Source organism: Pinus tabuliformis, chromosome 8 (genome assembly GCF_031772625.1).
Source record: "Pinus tabuliformis cultivar Carrire ecotype Pingquan chromosome 8, CPIR1, whole genome shotgun sequence".
Taxonomy (NCBI): Eukaryota; Viridiplantae; Streptophyta; class Pinopsida; order Pinales; family Pinaceae; genus Pinus; species Pinus tabuliformis.
The window spans coordinates 69,013,816-69,027,980 of NC_142294.1; the positions used below are offsets into that span (position 1 = coordinate 69,013,816).

The 14,165-nt window shown below is 35.3% G+C and overlaps 1 protein-coding gene across 1 annotated transcript; it reads right to left on the bottom strand.

The window, feature by feature from the left end:
* Positions 1–13,154: 13,154 nt before the first annotated feature.
* Positions 13,155–13,802, bottom strand: LOC149234193 (putative disease resistance protein At1g61300). The gene has a single exon (XM_089368180.1). It carries the CDS (start codon positions 13,800–13,802, stop codon positions 13,155–13,157), a length of 648 nt encoding a protein of 215 aa, XP_089224306.1.
* Between the last annotated feature and the right edge of the window lie 363 nt (positions 13,803–14,165).

A 14,165-nucleotide genomic window follows, 5' to 3' on the forward strand; every position in this document is an offset into this window, starting at 1 on the left:
TGTTTCTTATCACCTTCCAACACCGATTCTCGATCTCTAGCAGCGTCGATATGCGATTTGCGATTAGATCTTGTCCGTCGATCTGATCTACAATCCGACGGTTGAGATTAGCTTGCACTATCACATATCTCTCAACCTCAATGTCGGTCCCTTGTCACTCCGATATGTCGATCCGATTAGCCGCCTGGACCCGATAAAGTTATAACCCAACCTTTATAAAGTTTCATGTTTGGTTTCCAATTCTGACTCCGTTTTGCGCCAATTTTTAGTGTAACTTGGGTTTTACACTATGGAACTTAATCCGCCGATGCGATATGATCGAGACCATTGATCTTATGAGATCTAACAATACTTGTGCCTCACTCTTCGTTCCTCTTCTCACTCCTTTACTTAAAGCTTTTCTGCGCTTTCTTCAATTCTTTTGGAATTTTGGGTTTTCTGCGGGTTTCAATCCTTCACTGCTTCTGCTATGCCATTGTAATGCTCCAATTGGAATCAAGGGTCCCTTTCGATTCCTCTGAATCGTGCTTCTCTTACTCGGCTTGTTCTTCAGAACTCTGCCTTCCACTATTTAGCTTCTCTGAGCTTATGCCATTCCTCTAGAGCTTCTCTTCACTTCCTTAATTGGATTCAAAGACCCCTTTTTTTATTCTTCTGAATCATTTTACGCCTCTGCGTATCCTTCAGGATTCTGCCTACAATATCCTACAATAGAGCCTACAATTCAAGTAATTCATTCATGAAAGCATTCTTCAATACTCTGACACAGTCAGAAATAAACTCTGTATATATATATATATATATATATATATATATATATATATATATATATATATATATATACAAAAGACAGATTACATTCGAGACTCCTCGGTCTCTCTCTCACACACACACAGGTCTGATTTCCTATTAATGGCCTCCTCTTGTTTCCCATAGGCTTACATATATTTATATGGAAACATTGGATCAGATCATTGAAGAGTCCGATCAATCCTCTAATAAAAACCTAAAGCTCTACATGCATGCATATGTGGAGGACTTTATCCACTCCATCTTTTCTCTGTTTTAAAATAGAAAATCCCCCTGTTTTGCTCAATGGTCCACATCTACTTTAATTAATTCCTAAAAGCTCTCTCTTGCTCCTAGAGAGTTGGATTTGACTTCTACCACTCATGTTCTCATTTATTTATTTTGATAGCATTTACATATTCTCCCATTACCTAATAAAATCACACTTAAATGCCTAAATACTACATTGACTTGAGACTTAGGAAAACTATTCCCTAAAATGCATGACCCCCTATGTCTATTATTTACAATGATTTTCCTTGGGTTGAATGCTCCTACATCACAATGCAACACATTCCTTCCAAGCAAGCATAGATAATAAAACCTCTAATATAGGAGGGAATGCATTTTTCAACAGCTAAGTAGTAGGAAACTCCTCCCCCACTAATATTTCACCATTAGAAATGTAAACCAAAACACCTTAGAAATGCCTCAAGAACTACTAGAAATATTTTGAAAGCACATATTTCTCTTTCCAAACTATAGGGTGTTTCCAATCCCCCTAATTGTTGATTATGCCTTTGTTTATAAAAAAGAAAGAAAAATAATAAGAAATAAAACCACTAATAGTTTTTAATGATAGGAAAAATACCATGCAAGTTAGTTAATTTCAAGCATTTTTGGCGTCTTTTGTTCATTTATGTACAAATACAACCTACATAGCTACCACCATTCTCTACATATGAGGACAATGAGATACATATCATGGAAACAGTTATCCCCTAAGTGTGGCAACGTTTGTAATAAAGTAGGTGAAGCACGTTTTGGATAATTTCAGTGGAATTTAGCCCAAAGTTGGAAACTCTTAATGAATATAACACTAAGTTTATTGTTTTCGATTTTTGAGTAGCCAAATACTCTATAAGGCTAATTTTGGACATAGTGAAATGTAAGGCTATATGGGACTCAACATATAAATGAGATTTTTATTAATTTGTTGATTATGTCTATCTTTATAATTTTCTTGACAAATTGCTATTATAAAATATATATAGTCTACTTTAGATTATATTCTAGTCTTCATTGTCTTTCATATCTTATACTTTGCATTGCATCTTCTTTCATTTTCAGAAGTGGAACTCAATATTGATGGGAAGAGGCAAGAATTGCAAAAAGAGGAGAACAATGCCTTCACAACACAATATGAATTCATTTGCTAGTCATAACTAAAAACCTATAGACTAGTGGCTTTGAGACCATGTTGGGCCAAAGATTAAAAGTATTGGATTTCCAATATATATTCTATTAAATTGAACGTGAATATATACATACATCAAAGTTACCTTTGGATTCCTATTCCAAAGTTTCTTCAGATTAATCTCTTTTATTATTTACATATTTATATATTATACCCAATCTGATAGGATTAGGTGTCTAGTAGATAATGGAAAGGGATGCCTATGCACCCATTCCTTTACCCGTAAATTCCACATGCATACCCCTGAACATATCTAGCAAGAAACTCACCATGTTGTAGAAGAAGTTATGACTTATCGAGATGAATTCCCTGATGCTGAAGTCTTCACCTCAGTGACTGATTAGGTACTTGACCATGGTCACATTTTCTGATGGTAGAATTAATATCTTAATATGAATGAGCTTTATTGACACATCAAGGATCTCTTAGGAAATCATTTGATGGAACAACCACTCGTGTAATTCGCAGGGGAAAGAGAAGAAGAATATCTCGTGTTTATCTGTGAATAGGTATCTATTTAGCCACTCTTCCTTCGCTAGGCGCAGATTCCTATTTTGCTGAGCTACAAACATGTGCAGTTTCTGATCTATCCACTTTTCAATCTCTTTATTAGTGGGCAACCACTTATGACACATTCCTCAGATAGATCCCAGTGCTGACAACAAAACCATTTGTTGGCTTGATGGGCCCTGACCCAGGTTCAAAGTTATCTATGCCAACCAACAAATCCCTAAATTGTTAGCACTTCAGCAACAACCCGCATATTGTAGGCTGCAGTCTCACTCGAAGCAGTATTGGGGGATGACAGAACCAGATTTCTGCATCCAGAGCTCTATGTGATGGGTTCCTGTGGCTTCTAGGGCTCATTCTTCGTGAACCCTAATCTATCCAACACATATAATTAAAGTAATTCACATAAATAACATCTATACCTTTGCGAAGGTCTTTAAAAATTCATAACATCAATAAATAATGCTGATCTACTATTTTCGCGCATAACATAAACATTCATTCATATAATTTCAGATACAGAGCGAAAATACAAAAATTGTAGAAGTGGATACATATACACATGTCACGGATACACAATTTATGGATCAAAATTGTCTTTATTAGATGTATTCTTTTAAGAATAGACTCTTCTTCCTTGCGCACTCAGCTGCAGGGGCTTGCGCACTCAGCCTGCAGATTTACCAAGGTCTCTGTGCACTCAGTTGCAGGAGCCTTCCCCTTCACCTAAGTATAGGAAACATACTTTCCTACCTTAACTTACTTGCCCATACAATGATCTTCTATCAAAATTGAGTTACTAGTTTCTTCCTAGACTTGCTATGACCCTTCTATATATATCCTTTTCTTCGCAGACCATGGGTGTGTCTCAAAAATTATTATCTCCTAACAACCTAAGGGACTAAAGCCCATTTGACTCTTATTACCTTCGCACTCGACCTCCACAAATCATGGAGAGTACAATTATACAAAAAGTAAGTACCAAAAATTGACCCCAGAGGACCCTATCCCAACAAAGTTTTGCATATCAACACAAGGCATTTGTGGAGTTTCAGGTTGGGGAGCATGTGTACTTGCACATCAAGCCCAAAAAGAGCTCCTTGAATATTAGAACATGTGCTAATATGGCACCTCAGTATTGCGGGTCTTTTGAGATCCTTGAGAGGATTGGATCAGTGACATACAAACTTGCACTACTTCCAACAATGAAATTCCATGATGTTTTCCATCTTTCATTACTTAAAATATATGTGAAAGATGTTTATCATGTGATTAAATGGTTTGTATTACAGGTGGAACCAAAAGGAAAATTCCATCCTTAACCTTAATGCACATTGCAGTGGAAACAACTCATGCTCTAGAACTCAAAAATATAGCAAGTTAAAATTCAGTGGAAGCATTTTGCGCCTGATGAAGCTACATGGGAGATGGACTATCAAATGCAGGATTTGTATCCTTTATTGTTTTCCCATTGAGGAAGAGGAGTTTTGGCATATGTGCATATCTATGTATGGTTGTAATTGTAAATACCATAATGTGCTATGTCATAAAGCTTCAATAAGCGGTATGGTTGTCATGTTTGCCATGTTGATTTTGGCTTTTCAACAAGATATTCATTGTAAATATTGCTTCGAGCTAAGTTATAAAGCTACATGGGCAGTATGTTTTGGTTTTCAATGGTCTTTTTAGTTATAAGTGTCATGGAACACCAAGGAGAGTGTTCCCCCAAGGGGGAGGGGTTTGTAACACCCCCAAGTTAAACTTTCATGCAATAAAGTTAATAAAGGCAAAATAAGACCAAGGTCATGGGACACGTATTGCAAGTTGAATGTTGGAAAAAACATCCTAGTGGGTGTCACATTTGGTTTATTATAGATAAGGAAATTGGAAATTGGCAAAGAGGCATTAATTGAAATTTATTTATGAAAATAAAGGAAAATAGGAGAAAGGGGAGACAAAAGGTCACATATATTTGCATGAGAGGGAAATTGAAGGAAAAATAGAGGAAATTGAAGAAAATAGAGGCCTCAATGATAAAAAGGCTTCTGAGGATCAGACTGTTTTTTGTCAGTTTTGATTTGGAATTAGTTTCAGAGAGAGAAGGGCACCAAGAAAAGAAAGAAAGCAAGCAAGCAAAGGAACGCAAAGGAAGGACAAGGAAAGAAAAAGACAAGCAAGGAAGGTGGGACTAAGTAGATTTAGAACGAGGACTTTTTAGGTAACAGGTTGCATGTGTGATTTCCTAATTGAAGTGTGAATGCATGGTACATGAATTAGTTCATTTGGTTCATTTTTTGTCATCGGCATGGGTTTCACCTGGTTTGATAGTGGTTTCAGCCTTGCCTTTCATTTCCCGATAGCCATTGTGTGATGTGATTCTTTTTGTTTGAGATTTGGATTGTCGGAAGATTTTGGAACCATGTGAGGTGGTCTTAGGAAAATTCCCAAGGGTTGGGGATGAAAGTTGTTTAATCTCTAGGAAGTCTTTAACAGGTGGGTGGAGAGAAGAAAATTCCTCAAGGTAATGGTGAAGAAACTCAGAGGCATCCAAGCTTGTTTTTGGCTTAGTGATCTCTTAACTAGTTTTGGTGGGATCACGGTACCCTAAGGGTGGAGGTGGTTTAATCTCTAGGAATCCCTCAACAGTTGGGTGGAGACAACCAAATTCCTCAAGGTAATGGTGAATAAACTTTGAGGAATCCAAGCTTGTGTTTGGGCTTAGTGATACCTTGATCAGTTTTGGCACGATCGTAGTAGCCTAAGGGTGGAGGTGGTTTAATCTCCAAAAAGACCTGGTTTTTCATGTCTTGAGTTCCCACATTCATGCTTGGAATATGGCACAGGGGTGATTGGCTGAAAGAAAGATTTAGTTCAACCAAATCTATTGTCGGGTGGTACATGGAAGTCCCTAACTTGGTTGGCTTTTGCATAAGTTAATAAGAGCTACTTTCCTATTATATTCTATCAGTACTTGTATTTTTTTTATTATGGTGATTTGATGGTTGTTATGTCATGGTTAATAATCTGGTTATGTGCTGGCTATAAGCATGGCTTTTCAATGTACTCTAGCTATGTCTTGTTTAGGATTTGATAAGTATTTGAGGGTTAATGAATCAATGGGCTAACAAGTGCTATTACAACCATTATGAGAGGGCCTTACACCTTATTGGTGATTCTTAGATAAGTTTCAAAATCCTATGTTCATATATGCATTCATGACTTGTAGATTCCATGGTCACCATATTTTTTATGAAATGATTGTCATGGTTGGGCTTGGTTAGGTCAAGTCCTTGTTCAAGTTTTCTATGATTAACATTGTCTTCAAGTCATTTATCATTCTGGAAAGTCTTAGGAATTTATGGGCATTGGTATGGAGATTGGTCTGGAAATGTGGCTTACATCTTAGAACCGAACCCTCTAAACTAAGGATTTTGGGCCACAAGCACACTAATGTAGTCTTGTGCATGTGGTTAGAATTCTAGGTCACTCAAAAAGTAATCCAGCTTATGTTTTGGTCACCTGGGGTGGTTATTTGGTCCCTGGGTGTCTTGAAAGCCCTCTAAGATGTTAGTTTGTGTCAGTAAGTCTCAATTGTAAACCCCACTTCCATAACTAAAGCTTGGAGGCCAGGTCATGTCATAGTAACGTTTCCTCTCATGTTTACCTTGGTAGACCAGTGAAATTGGGTAAATGTGGGGTGGGGGAATTACACCTCAGACCTATAGTGTACATGAGGCACAAGAAGTTGGGGATGTAGGTTAGAGCATTCCCCGAATCTATGCAACAGTTGATAATAGGCAGGAAGGTCACTAGGTATCCATCATTGAGGTGGAAGTGGAACTAGGGGGAGTGTTCTAGGTAGAGCCTCAATGCATCTTGCAGCAGGAGGAGCTCATGCTTCGGGGCCAAGCAATAGAGAAGGTTAACGTGAGTGGAAGCACCTTGGGGCCGAGGAAGCTACATGGAAAATGGTTGATTAGATGCAGGTATGGAAGCTGGATTCATAAAGGTAATTGGAATCCCTTGAGAGATGATATGTGTAGGTGTTTAGTTGCAGGGTAGCATGCATGGTACAACAAGGTAAGGCAAATGGTATATTGTGATATTTATTTATGCATTGACAATTGTGTGTTCATGGAAGTATGATGCAGGGAATTGCATGGTAAAAGAGACTACCATGAAATCTTGAATAAGGCTCGAGTTGAGATTTCCCTTAGAAGCATTGGGAACCATGGGGGTTGATTTATGGTGTTTGATTGAAAGTTTTGTGCTTTTGCTGTTTTGTGATTTTGTTGTGCTTAATTAGCGGTTTTGATTGTGTCTGGTGCATGGTCATGCCATTTTGTTTGTGGTTGCTTGGATTTTTATGTTTTCTTCTTGTTCTTTCCTTTTATGTCTTAAGGGTCTTGAGAATTGGTTGGGAAAGAGGAAATTTAATGGAGCTTGGGGAGAGTTGAATGAGACCCAACAAGTAATGTAAGACCCAAATGAAGCCCAATGCATGCATAAAAGGGAGTTGAAGGAAAAAACATGATAGCGAGTTGGCTTAGTTGGGTCCATTGGGGTAAATGGACAGTGGAAGGACAACCCTGAGAAAGGTAACAGGAAAGGTAAAGTAATTGGATTTGAGGTATCAGATGCCTTGGCTATGTTGGGAATTGTTGTTCTCAATGTTGTGCATGTCGTGTACGGATAAATGAAGTTATCTTAACCTTGACCTTATGAACACTAGCAATTATGTTGTGATCATGATTATGCTAATATATATGTGTGTGTGTGTGCACGCGCACCATTGTCTGGCAAGGTCATTAGGGATCATTCTTGCACAACCCTAGTGGTGGTGGTGCCAATATGAAATATTTCGTACTAATGCAAAAAAATTAAAATAAACATTGTAAACAACATAAAAATATTTCTAAATTTTTATTGGTATCATAAGACTATTGCTCTAGTACTATTCCTATATATCATTAGCAGTTGAATTAGATACATTTCTTTATTCTCACCACAATAAAAGTGAACATAAAATAAATTCAAATAATGCATTTAAAACATTTCTTTATGTTACTCTAACAAGGTCTTTATGTTACCGTGATATGCATAAAGAATTATTTATGGTTAGTTGGAAAATTGTTTTGTCTAGTTAGTTGTTTGGTGTTCAAATTTCTACACAAATAAGTATGCCATCTTTCTTATGGAGTTTTCCATTATGGTCATATTTCTTGCAAATCTATAAAATTATGTGATTACAAATTATTTTAAAAAATGGTTTCACGTAAAAGCATTGCCCCTATTACGCATTAATTTCTTGCGTTGTTATTCGAAAAAAATCACGTAAAAGCGTTGCCTCTATCGGCATTAATTTCTTGTGTTGCAATCATTAGATGCAAGGCCATGCATAATTTTGTAGTAAAGTAGCCACAACCTAAGTGGGGTAAAGTAGTCCCAATTTTGTAATAAGAATATTTTGTAAAATTATCTTTAATAGTAGTCCCAACTTTGTAATAAGAATATTTTGTAAAATCATCTTTAATAAATAAGAAAAAATAATGTTATCTCGTTCATGTTTTAACTCTTTAAAGAACCAACTTGTTTAACTTTTGTAAAATTATCTTTAATAGTCCCAACTTTGTAATAATAATATTTTGTAAAATCATCTTTAATAAATAAGAAAAAATAATGTTATCTCGTTCATGTTTTAACTCTTTAAAGAACCAGCCCACGGGGCTTTGGATTGACGGTGAATGGGTGCGCTGTTAAGGCACTCCTTGCGATAGGTCACTGGTTCAAATCCCCGTGGGTGCGTAGGTTAGTCTTAGCAAAGAAAAAAAAAAACTCTTTAAAGAACCAACTTGTTTAACTTTTTTTGAAGTGTAGAATTTGACACCCAACAAAAATGCATCATGTGGCCTACATAATACTATTCTTTCTATATATATATTTTTAGTGTGTATGGAATTTTGTTGTTGTTATTAATATCAAGATTGAAATTCCAATTTATTATTTTTAATTATATCTAAAAGTAAAGCAAGACTTTACAAACTTTTTTGATAAAGAAACAATATAAATTCATTTTAACGACCAATTTAGCACATGTTTAGAGGTATCAAATTTTTTGATGTGCAAACCACTTTTATAGTATAAAATATGAAAAACTATTTGTTAGGGTTGATCACTTCCACCATAGGAAGCTTAGGGAGGTGATTGAGATTGAGATGATGGTTAGAAATTGAGTAAGAGATGGATTCCGACTCTCTCTTTATGATTCCACCTCCCTTTCTTCTCCTTTTTCCTTTTTATTTCTATTTTAATTTTATATTTTATATTTTTACTATTATTTTCTTTTGTTTTCATCATTTATAGGTCCTTATTTTTCTAATTAAGATTCTTTAACTTCGTTTGTTTAAATGAAATGATATTTTAAGGTCCACGAGACTAAAAATAGTCTATGAGACCATTAGTTCCCTGTTTTTTGCTTTTTGCAATTCAATCCTTTTCTGATTCAAATTGATGATGAGCTGGCCCAACCTTCCAACAATCCCCTCGCTAAAAAGACAATGCCAAGAATCTGATGCTAACATGTTCTCATAACTATCTCTGATGTCTTTGAATCCATCACATTCCAAAATGCAATGTTTTTCTGATTTCGTAGCCCTGGACGTGCAAAATGTACACACCCGTTCTTCCCAAGCTTCTTTAGGCCTTTTCCACCGTCTTGTTTCACACCGAAGTTGATGTGAGTTGGTCCTTAATTAAGCAATAAGAACCTTGACGAAATGCTAGCTCCAATGAACTCTTTTTGTTGTAGATCACACGTAGGGTTGAATTAATTTTCTAGCAACCTCTTTTTAAATTATATAATATTTTGTACCCTCTAGATATTAGTTATTATTTTGTTTCCCCTCTAGACCATTCATCTTTCTCAATACATATAAATGTTGAGTCCTTCATTGCTATTTATTTTTTGCAATATTATTATTATTTAGTTAATATAACTAAAAGATGTATACACTTAATAGCTTCTTTATATTTAAATAATAATATGTCACATATTTTTAGTCATTATATATATTATGATAAATTACTAATATATTTCTAGAACCAATTCTTAACCTATAACTATAGTTTTATATAATTCAATGTGACTATATATTTATTTGATTGGAATAAGTTAACCCCTAACAAATAATATTATATAAATTGATCTTATCAATTCTTTCTCACTACATTAAAAATTATTAAAATAAAATATTTTATATTTATTTATTCCTAACAGCTAATTGTTAACTACATATATAATATTTTAATAGATAACTCCTAACTTCAGATTTTTAAATAGTATTTTACTTACCTTATTAACTAATTTACCGACAACTAATTTTCAATGGCTAATTCTGGGCAATGATGCATGCATGCTATTTATCCTAAAGATTGATTGATTTTATTGCTTCATATGATATAAAATATTGGGCACCATATGATATAAAATTATATTGCTTCATATGATATAAAATTACATTGCTTCATATGAGTTTGATATCCATCATTTTGTACAAATGTTGGACACCTATGTATGAAAATATTCCATTGCATCTTCCACTATTATTGGGTATAAAATTACTTTGTTACAACCCATTATTGATCTCATTCATCTTGGAGGATGAGGTACTAAGGTTAGCTGAGGTTCGAAGGTTGTGATCTCTATATTTCACTTCAATGAAAGCAACCACAGATGCCTATTCAACATCATCAACAATATATGTAGGGGTCAATGTGGCCTCATCTCCATTACATACATATGAACTGACAATGGCTATATATGGTCTAGAAATAACAAATGTAGGAGATGAAACAAATTGCACAGCTTAAGTAACATCAACTTCCTCTTGGATGAATTAGTAATCTCATGAAGATGATATGTGTTAAAGCCCATGTCATATCCTCAAAGGCACACAAGCTTTTAATTTTGGAGATTATAGTACTTTCATGGTTACATATTGAAAAGAACAAAGGATGTACATGACTGAGAAATGACATTATATGAGCTACAAACGAGGGTGATATTCTTGATTTTGTTTTGGATATTGTTCCTGGGGATGAAGTCAATGATGAAGAATATTGGCGATATAGGTTTTCAATTCCTAATGTATAATCCGTATCTAATGGAGGGATATAATTTCCACTCATCTCGATTTGATACTTGCTAAAAAAAACATTGTCTCAACAATTAATGTCTCGATAGCCTTTAATACTAGCCCAACCATTACTATACCAACCATCATAGCAATGATCATAAGGTTCAATGGAAGCTAGATTATTAATTGAAATTAATCAATTGAGTGCTCATGAGCCTAGATTGCATCCTTATATCAAATATATTTTCTCATAAACAACAAGTGTCATGAGATAAAGCTTAGGGAATATATATTTATCTTTCTTGGTTGGCCTCATATATATCTATAATATGTTTGATCAATACTCTATTTTTGTTATGGTTATCTATATCTCAACAAAAATAATTTTTATTAAAGATCTTTTCATGGCTAGTAGATGGATTTATGCTTGGTTTGAAAGGATATAGAGAAGGGTTTGGTTATAAAGCAATGAAAAATAAAATATGTAGAACTCTTGTACTATTTTAATAACTTGTTACATGAAATTTTCGCTATCTCTTCGGTTGCACTTTGCAATAGCAAGTTTCATTTTTTCTTCTCAATCATGGTTTTTTCTGGTGAAATGGAACACTGTATTTGTAATGATATGCATTATGAAATAAAAGAAATGGATATAATATAAATTCATTGGGAGTGAAATTGTATGGCTTAATATGAATATATATATATATATATATGTATCAAATGTTTATACATAGCAAGTAAACTTATGAGAAGTTGATTGGAAGAAAAGAGACATATGAAAATGTGAGGACAATGGACAAATAGCTTAGTGAGTGAAGAGAGCAAGGAATAGTAAGTTTATAATTTTAATTTTTCATCATGTAGAAGTATGAGAAATAAGAAGATGTGAAGAAAATGGACAAATAACTTACTGAATGAAAAGAGTAAAGAAAACTAAATTTGTATTATTAACTTTTCATTATTGAGTGGTATGAGAAATAAGAATGTTGCATATTTTGTTGAATATTGTACCAAATCCCATATTATCAATGCTCACTTATATTGTCTTTCCTTAAACTCTAAACAACTAAATAAAATCAAAACAACAAGCAAGTCTGTATGAAAGTCTTTCAATAAAATAACAAAGATATATTATTCTCCTTAAAATGTTAATATGAACACAAATTATACTTCTTACTTATCGAAATATTAATCATGTAACTCTATACAAGCTATTGATTATGGAAATATTAATCATATAATTCTATGAAAAAACAAAACTCATTACAATAAAATTCACCCTAACAACAACTGATCTCTGACTTGTTTATAACAACAACCGATCTCTGAGTTGTTTATAATTTCTTTTACACTTCTACTTTTGTCTCTGCAATCTCAACTCTATGTAGATTCTTTGATATACAATTTAAGTTGTGCTAAAGTACTCACATTGGCTGTAATGAGGAGAATCCTGAGATGTCATAAGGCAAGTATTGCAAATCGTAACAGTTGGAAATGCTCAGATACCTTAGGCATCTCTAACCTATCTATGTTAGCTGGCAATCCTGTGATGCTAGATGCATCCACAGCAAGGACTGAGGCTGGCCAGAGTTGTGAGCTCTGAGGCTCGCGCAAGAATAAGGAACACTTGTGAGATTACTATAAATCGATTTCAAATATCAAAATTTCAGAGATGGGAATGGGTGATGAAAATTATTTTCATATTGCTTGACCAGAAGAATAAAGATATTTGACCCAAATCGAGAGGAAAATCATGCTGTAAATTTATTTCTCCCCATTGACAATGCGCAGACTTCTCCCCATTGACAATGCGCAGATTTCTGGAGCTGCCCCTGATTCTGGAAGAGAACTCAATTCGTTGTCGCTAAACAAAATCCGAGTGGATCCTTAACATTCCTTTAGAGTCAAAACCTTCAAACCCTTACCTGTGCGACTGTAGAAGTTTGAGAGAAATCATACTGTCAATCTATTTCTCCCCATTGACAATGCGCAGATTTCTGGAGCTTCCCCTGATTCTAGAAGAGAACTAAATTCGTTGTCACTCAACAAAATCCGACTGAATCCTTAACAATCCTTTAGAGTCAAAACCTTCAAATCCTTACCTGTGCGACAGTAGAAGTTTTCTTCCACCTCAGCTGTATGCATGGCCACACCTGGTAAAAGAGCACGCGCCTGTCGATGTCTGGGAGGATCTGTTCTATCAAACAACGATCGGCTCGTGTGGGTTTTCGTGCCCACTCTCATTTACTCCCACCTTCTTCTGCAACAAGCCCTTCTCCTATCCACAACCAAATCAAAATCTCCACATAAATAACTTGATCTTCTATGAAAGCAACAGCTAAGTAGAGAAAACCCAATTGCAGATTGACATGGTATTTGTCGAGTAAGTCGTAACTCCACCATAGGCGATCATACAGAGCTTCATGCTCTTGCCTCTGGACTGCCAATTGCCACTCATGTGGATCACTAATTCCTGCCATTGACCTCCCTACTAATTTTATTGCAAGAGGAAGCCCTCCACATTTGGCACACGAAACCCTAGCTCTCATCTTGTCTCTGTTTCCTGGCAGATTTCCATTGTTATATGGAAACGCATGATGAATAAACAAATCCCAACTCTTTTCTTGGACCAAATCTCCCATTGTTATCGTAGAATTATCTGAAACTCCCATCCCCAGCACTGCTCTTCTATCCCTCGAACTCACAATAATTTTGGAGTTGGAGTGATCAGTGAGCAGGGCCACACCCAATTCCTCTAGAAGTTTTCCACCCTCTCCCCACACATAATCTAAGAACAGGGCAAACTTCTTTGCCTGTATTCTCTGATTCAGCCACATTTTTGCATCCTCTTTCTTCATATTCTGAACCAAATCTACTTTTGTTTGCATTACTATTTGGCTACAAAGTTTATCCCTAAGGATTGTAAAAGAGGGAGATGGTGAAACAGTGAGCCAAAAGCAAGAAGCCATCGCTAAACAAAAGCCTAACCTTTTGGCTGCTGAAGAGTGTTTCCAGAAGAGTAGCTTTGCCAGATCCACCGTTGCCGACAGCACCAATGCGGAAGAAAGACTTAACATCAGCATCGATCACCCACATCTGAAGGAAACCAGGATCTGCCTTGATATGATTTTCTCACGGCAGTAGCATACAGTATCCTTCTTATAACACAAAAAAGACGCTCAGAGATGACTGAATGCATATATTTGAAAACCTCTCGAGGATAACAAGAACTTTTCCCTGAATTCAATCGA

Bases quoted from the DNA above. Each gene is read 5' to 3' on its own strand.
- LOC149234193 (XM_089368180.1), bottom strand. From the start codon at position 13,802: ATGCAAACAAAAGTAGATTTGGTTCAGAATATGAAGAAAGAGGATGCA.